Source organism: Emydura macquarii, unplaced genomic scaffold, assembly GCF_026122565.2.
Source record: "Emydura macquarii macquarii isolate MOO-44397 ecotype Brisbane River unplaced genomic scaffold, CSIRO-AGI_Emac_v2 contig_2699, whole genome shotgun sequence".
Classification (NCBI taxonomy): Eukaryota; Metazoa; Chordata; order Testudines; family Chelidae; genus Emydura; species Emydura macquarii.
In genome coordinates, this window is record NW_027132836.1 from 1,365,191 (window position 1) to 1,373,037 (window position 7,847).

General features: G+C 48.4%; 1 protein-coding gene across 1 annotated transcript in view; it reads right to left on the minus strand.

Moving 5' to 3' along the window:
* NXN (nucleoredoxin) overlaps positions 1 to 6,943 on the minus strand; it is an 85,092-nt gene extending 78,149 nt beyond the window's left edge. The window contains exon 1 of the mRNA XM_067565806.1: positions 6,536 to 6,943. Coding sequence (XP_067421907.1) covers positions 6,536 to 6,859 — 324 coding nt within the window. The 5' untranslated portion in view covers positions 6,860 to 6,943. The remainder of the gene's footprint in view (positions 1 to 6,535) is intronic.
* Between the last annotated feature and the right edge of the window lie 904 nt (positions 6,944 to 7,847).

A 7,847-nucleotide genomic window follows, 5' to 3' on the forward strand; every position in this document is an offset into this window, starting at 1 on the left:
ATCTCTCTCCTATGTTCCACTCAGCAGCTCCAATTGTTATCAGAAGGCAAATCAATTAGCAACAGCTGCCAACAGCTACCCAAATCCAGGCCTGAACAACTTAATTGGAGGATGTCTATTAAAAGTTAAGGGCCCCAGCTCACACCAAGCACATAATGGTTTTGTTCTTGAGCAAACTCATAGCATCACATTCCATGGCTCAGAATGAGGCACAATGCCATCCTTCATCAAAGGCCCTCCAATGGCCAGACGTTTGCTGATTTCCACTGCACCCTTACCTTTCCTGCTTGAAAGACAAGGATTGTTATATACTGATGTTATCCAAATTCAGTTCAGCACCGTTATATCCTTGGTAACTGCAGCATGAGCGTTATTAAATTACTGTGGTAGTTGAAGAAGGCGGCCTGGTATCCTAGATACAGACCCAGCCATTGCTACCAATAACTAAGGGACTGAGATAATGTCTTGATTTTGGGGTTGTAGGAATTCTAGTGCTGGGGGGACTGAGGTTTGCAATATTTATTAATTATGTGTCAGGACTTTATGGTGGGAGGAGCAATCTCTTCTGTGCACTCAACATTTATTTAAGATGAAGGGAAAATTCATTCACTGTCAAATATTTCAGCCGTATTGTTCAGCTTTGGGGGTTTTTTTGTTTTTTTTGGGGGGGAGGGGGAGGGAGGCGGAGGGGTCAAGAAGGGTTATATAAGGCAAGTGTCATCTATGTAACATCTGTACAAGACTAACTGGTATTATTCCAGATTATCCCAAGAACAGAGAGCAGAGGCTACTTAAGAGAAAAAGAAAACCCAATGCAATTTCTAGGTTCTGTTTAGAATGTTGCCAGAGGCACCGTAAGTAATGATGGTGATGGCGGCTATAGAATAACCTTAGTGACATGTGGTGGAATATTTACCTAGTCACAGTTAAAGTGGCTTATTCCAGTTACAATTAATCCAGAAGTTTCACATAACAATATAACTGATTTCAGAGGATTATAAACATTACTGCTGGCATCTGTCGGATTTCCTTAGTTTGATGAAGGGAAGGATGATCCAGTGGGTAGGGCACTAACCTAGGACTTGGGAGATGCAAGTTCAAGTCCCTGCTCCACAGCAAGCTTTCCATGTGACCTTGGGCAACTAACTAGGTTCTCTGAGACTCAGTTCCCCATCTGTAAAATGGAATAATGCTACTTCCCCACAAGGGTGTTGTGATAATAATGTTACATTTACAATGTTGTGAGGATTAAAGATTGTGTAGGTGTTCCATTACAACAACAACAGGGGCTGGATAAGTACGCAAAATAGATCATTGTTTTACATTTATAAGTGGTGTATATCCAGAAACATAGTTGTGTTGTACAGTCATTACAAACCACCCAACTTCGATAGATCAAAACACACACAAATTTAGCCCCATTTCCTTAAGGAATTGTCCATTCTATGCAACATTCTGTCCTTTGTGAGATCAGTCATATAGTCTGGCATGCTGCACCGGTACTATTTGATCCATGCAATAACTATTTATTATTTTATAGCAGTCACAAATATGCTACACACTTTACAGAAACTACACAACAAAACCACAAAAACCCACCAATGGTTGCTGTACTTTCTTGTTTTTATGTTTCTTTTGTCATTAAAATCCAAAAAACAAAAACAAAACCCCACAACTCTCAGCATTTTCCTTCCAACAACAACAACTTTTAAAAGAAAATTTGGCATCTTCTGTATCTCAGCCAAGCTCACCATAAGGCACAAGGTTCTTCTGGCTGGTACATCCTAGTTCCATACATATATAGGTCTAACACTGTCGGTTAATAGTCAACTTGGATAGTGCTGGTAAATACATCAGATCCAATACACTTACCAAATAAAGCCTGATCCTGATCTCATTTAAGTATAAGAGTAAGACTGAACTTCGCACTGATCTTTTGAAATATTTTTTCAAACTGTTTTACCAAGACTATTTTCTTAACCCACTGAGCAATGATCGAAATGTAATGCTAATTACTATGCACATTTATATAGCATCCATCCCCATAGCAATACTAGTACTGATATAATGAGTCCAGCCTGGGCATTCAGAAAGGACCCCAGTACCTCTAACAAACATGAAACCAGGCCCCTTCGCTGTTCTATTATTAAGTATTTGTGAGCAGCTGAAACTGTGCTACAGGCTTACAGAACTAGACGTAGTCTCTGCCCCGAAGACCTTACAATCTTGGCAGTTGAGTCGTCTACCCCTGGAGAGGATCGACTCAAGTCTAAGACACTAGACTGTGACTCAGAGAGTCCAGGTTCAATTCCTAGTTCTGCCACAGACATCTTGTACGAACTTCACCAAGTCACTTAATCTCTCTGTGCCTCCATTCCACATTTGTAAAATGACCTTTGCCTGCCAAGCCCATGCAGCTCTCTGGGGCAGCTGTCTCATTCTGTATGTACATACAGCCTCTAGCACAATGGATCCTGATCTCAGTCAGAGCTTCTAGATGCCATGGTACCATAATCAATAATACATTTTCTAACAAAAGCAGGGCCTGCAAGGTGATGAACACATGCTAAGTGCCCTCAGCTCCCACTGATGTAGGATCAGGTCCTTGTAATAAATGGTACCTATGTGAAAAACCAAAAGTTTGTGCATTTCTGGATGAGTCACATCATTAAATCTACTATGTAAAAACCTGCCTAATAAACCAGGAAACTTCTAACCATTTGAACTACAAGTTATAAATCTGCTGTTTAGAAATTTTATATCTTGCCATAATTGCCCTTATAACTTACAAGTACATTCTCTGTTAGCCATAGATTAAACTTTCTCCAAAGCTACATCACATCTGTTTAGTTTTGAAAATATACAGCTTAAGCGTCAATTACTTTACATGCCTCACAAAGACAAGTATGAATAACTCAGGGTTTCTTGGGATGAGATTTTCATACCCAGTAATCTTTTTACTTAATATTTTCTCACAATCTAAGAGATGAGAGGTGCTTACCAGAATTCCCACTAGCTAAAAATTCTCAATATTCTGTAAGAAAATGCCAGCTATTAATTGGCACCATCATCCTCTCATGCACCAATAGGAAGAGGAGCTGCAAACCACCTGAAACAGCTGATGCTAAAGAAAACATTTTTTAAAAAATTGGAATTGGATCTTCAGTTTCTCGGAAGGATGAAGCAGCATTGCCTCTTGTTAAAGAAGGCCCTGATCCTGCAAACACTCATACATAGGCTTAGCTTTACGCATAAGTAGTTGCCCTGACTTCAATGTGCAAGAATTGGGGACTTCAATGGGACTACTCAGGTCATCAAGTTAAGGTTGTTGTCTATCCATTTGCCGGATCAGGACCTTAGTGACAAGTCTGATAGCAGATAAGCCCAAACCAGAATTCTAGCTCCCAGAACAAATACAATTATATTTGGAGAAGAGGGCATCAGACTTGAAACCCAGACTCCACTGGACTTTCTCTTTACAATGAAACTTTCACCCAAAGAACAGGGAAGCCTGCAGACAGTGTGGGATTCAGAGGCCCTTAGGAGAGCGCTCGCTGTCTGGTCCCAGCTGCATGGTGACAGAGGGCTCCTGAATCTAAACACCAAACTTGAACCCTGGATCCAAACACCCTCAAGAGGTTTGAAATCTGGATTGGATGCCTTGCAGTTCAGGCCAATCTGGAATTTATAGATAAGTATTTTAATCAAAGCCCAACTGGAAGTCTTCAATTGGGAAACCACTCTCATTCCAAACCGCACAAACTTATTTTTTTCTTCTGTGAAGAGTGTAGAGGAGCCTCTAATCATCAGGCACAGAAATAACCATCACTTTCAGATAGACAGGTGTAGTCATATTCTAAGATGCCTAAAAATGACACTGCAGGGCTCCATATTCATTCGCTCTCAATGGCTTTCAGAACAGATTATCTTTAGCTTTGTAAAGAGCACATTTTCTTATTCACCAGTGCTGCATGCTCAAACCTGAATCTTCAAATCCAGGCTTGGCCATTCTGCCGCTGGGTCTTCCAGCATCTTATTGTCTGATCTTTGTCTGTCTTTTAGATTACGCTGCTTGCGGTAGGGACTGTCTTGTTCAGCACCAAGTATTTCATCCGCACTTAAATAAATAGTAGTAATTAATACTGTTTGAATCCAGCTGATGTGTTATTGATAATTCATAAAGCAGTATAGAATCCCACTCATGTTCCTGTAACTGAATTGGCACTGTAAAGCTACCAATAACCAAGGGCCCAGTCCAGCAACCAGATCCCCTAAGCCTGCACAAAACCACAGTGAAGTCAATGTACCCCATGTAGATGCCAGTGTTTGCCCATGTGCATCAAATTGCAGGGCTGGGGCCTGGGTTTTTAAACACTAAAGTATATCTGCCCACTTCACTAGCAAACAACCAAAAACTCAGGTGTTTATCAAGAAAATACCATTTTTATATAATGACTTTTCTAACTACAAACACCATAATTCCTCCCTCTTCCCCTCACACACCACTTATGAATAGTTACCTTTTGTTTATATATGAAAAACAAACAGCCTCAGTTCTATGCAAGCAAAGATTCTGTCCCACTCCCCTAATGAAGGGCAGTGGATTTTATTTTTTCACATTTATACAGTTTGATAAAACGTTATTACCCTCCTAGGTATGGTTTATAAACTGACATCTGATTTAAACAGCAAAATCAGTAGGCCTTGGTATTACAAAATGTAACTTTATTTTTAAACACCATCTAACCTTGACTTATTTTTTCTAGAAGGATCATAAAAACCATCACAAACCAACAACCCCCAGTACTTTGAAACGATGAAATATTATCCACATACACTAGTAATTCCCACATATAAATGACTTATCCAAAGCCTTGACTACACACAAACATGCACCAATTTAGTTAAACCAGTGCAATCCCCTGTGTGGACATTCTTATTTCAGTTTAGCTGAAACCAGTTCCTAACCAACTTCAGTTAAGGCAAAATAAGTCTGGTTTAAACCAAACTAAGAGTATCTACATAGCCTCTGGCATCAGTTTAGCTAAATCAGTTTGAAATCACACCTTAAACTGGTGTGACTATGTACAGACAAGCCCAAAGTCTGAAGAGCAACCCTGTGCCAAAGTGATGGCAATGTTAAATACTGTCTAACCTTACAACTAACTCATTCAGATGATGACTCTAGGGTTATAAGCGTGTCAACCAGTTTTATTGACTAAACATTTAGGACAATTTGTCTGGAGCCACAAACTCAAACCCTACAAACTGGGAGTTTAGTAAATGCTATTTTACACTTCAGCTGTCTCTCTCGCCCACTAAATGCTGTGGGATGTTCGACTGACCATACTGAAATCATATGCTATGTTTTTCAGCTCAATGGTTTTCCAGCATTGAGAGGTAGTGATGCAAAACATTAACTGTGGTTTTGTACATGATTTCCATTTTCCTCTAACCAGAGGGGCTTGTGGGACGCGCGGCAGCACATGGGTCACCCCCATGGCACTGAAATGACTTGAAGTCACCCTCCCCTCCTCCTGCTACATCCCCGCACAAAGGGGAACAAAGAAAGAACCCGGGTCCTCCCTTCCTGAACGCCCACGTAGGTGGATGGGAAGCATCTACACCCCTGACTTCAAGGCAGGCAACTCCCACAGACCAAGGGGCTCATCTTTGCAACGGCCCCTAAAGCAGCTGCAGCCAAACCTAGGGGGGAGCTTTGTCCAAGTGCCCAGCCCCCTGCAATCCCCCCCAGCGGCCCATCCGCATCTGAAGTGAAGCAGGAAGGGCAGAGACTTCTCCGCGCAGCCAGCAGCACCCCCGGCAGGCCGAGGGCCGGCGCTCGGCGCCCGTCCAGGGGGGCTGCCCGGAGGGGAGGGGAGGGCAGGACACGCCACCTGCTCGCCTCGCAGGATGCCGCAGCCCCAACTCCAGGGCTCCCAAGAAGGCGGGTGGAGCCGCCCAGCCCCAGGAGGAGCCGCGCTGGTGCCCCCCCCGCGCAGCACGAGCCCCACGGAGACCAGGCTGCCCGCGCCGGGCACAGCTCGGCCCGCTGCCCCCGCAGCCTCCCCTCCGCCGAGAGCCAGCCGGCCGCTCCCCCCTGGGCGGCTCCCCGACAGGCGGCGCCAGCCCCGGCACCCCCCGACCCCTCCCGCCCGGTGCCCCCCCCTCAGAACTCCCCCCTCAGACCCCCCCCCGCCCGGTGCCCCCTCCTCTCCTCAGAGCTCCCCCCGCCCGGTGCCCCCCTCACCTCACAGCCCCCCCCCGCCCGGTGCCCCCCCTCACCTCACAGCCCCCCCCCCGCCCGGTGCCCCCCTCTCCTCACAGCCCCCCCCCCCCGGCGCCCCCCCTCACCTCACAGCCCCCCCCCCCGCCCGGTGCCCCCCTCTCCTCACAGACCCCTCCCCCCCGGCGCCCCCCTCACCTCACAGCCCCCCCCCGCCCGGTGCCCCCGCCTCTCCCCCGGCGCCCCCCCCTCCCCCCCGGCGCCCCCTCTCCTCAGAGCCCCCCGCCCGCCCCGCCCGGGCGCTCTCACCTTGCGGCGCTTGTCGGCGAAGGGCAGCGCCAGCCAGGGCATGGCCCGCACGGCCTCCTGCCACTGCTGCTGCTCCTGCTCCGCCGACACGAAGACGATCTCGAGCCGCTGGGCCCCGGCCCCGGCCCCGGCCGCCTCCCCCCTGAAGCGCCCGTAGAAGGCGGCCAGGCTGGCGCCGACCTGCGCGCAGGGGCCGCTCAGGCTGCAGCCGAAGTAGAGCCCGACCAGCGAGACCCCGCGGGCGGCCAGCGCCGCCACCGGCACCTCCTCCCCGTCCGGGGCCAGCAGCACCTCGCCCAGCACCTCCGCCAGCGCGCCCGCCATGCCGCCGGCCGCCGCCGCTCCGCCAGCACCGAGCCAGCCGCAGCCGCAGCCAGCGCCGGCGGAGCCGAGCCGAGCCGTGCTCTGCGCCCGGCCTGCCCGCCAGGGGGCGCTGCCGCGCAGCACTGCCCGCCGCCGTCCCCTCCCCCGCCCTCCGCGGAGCCGGCAGGTCACGGTCCGCCCAACTCACCCGCCCCCCCCTCTAGCCCAGCCAGCCGCTGGAGAACAACACACCCACCCACCCGCCGGGATCCCGCCAGCCACAGCCCCCCTCACCCTCTAGTCCTGCAACTGCAACTCTTAGACCCCTAACATCCCTCCTCTCCCTCCCCCCAACAACCCTGCAATTACAGGGCAACCCTCCCCTTAGCTGCTTTCCCCCCCACAAGAATCCTGCTGCTGCATAATATCACTGTCCGTCCCGTCCCCCCCTTCCCCAAGGGTCCTTCAGTGCTTTCTTGATAGGGAAGTAGTCAGAGAATGCCCCCTTCCACTCCCTACTACACGATTTACTTGTACCAGGGAGTTCATTCTCTCTCACACACACACACACATATTCAAAACCATGTGTTCTAAGCAGCTAGGCCTCAACCCTGCAAACACGCATTTCTCTTTACTACTGGTAGTAAAGTTAAGCATCTGTGTGCATCCTGATTGCAGAACTGGGGCCTTAGTGTGAAATCCTGGCTGTAGTGAAATCAATGGAAGCATTAAATGGAAGACCCAGCAAGCAATTTGTCCCCACCCCTTTTCTGTACTTTTTCGCTGTTTTTGTATTATCATGTGACAAATAGTACAGACCTGCTATTTACCAGGGTCTGCCACTTCCAGATTTTTGGTGTGGCTTCCTCAACCCCTAGGAACTTTCTGAGCTGCTGTCTGGATGCAGCTAGTGTCACAAAGACAGAAAGAATGGACTGTTCTGAATATTACTGGACATCGTGTATGTGGTACTAGTTGGTTTAATCCCTGTTGGAAGAGTTGGGGCCCC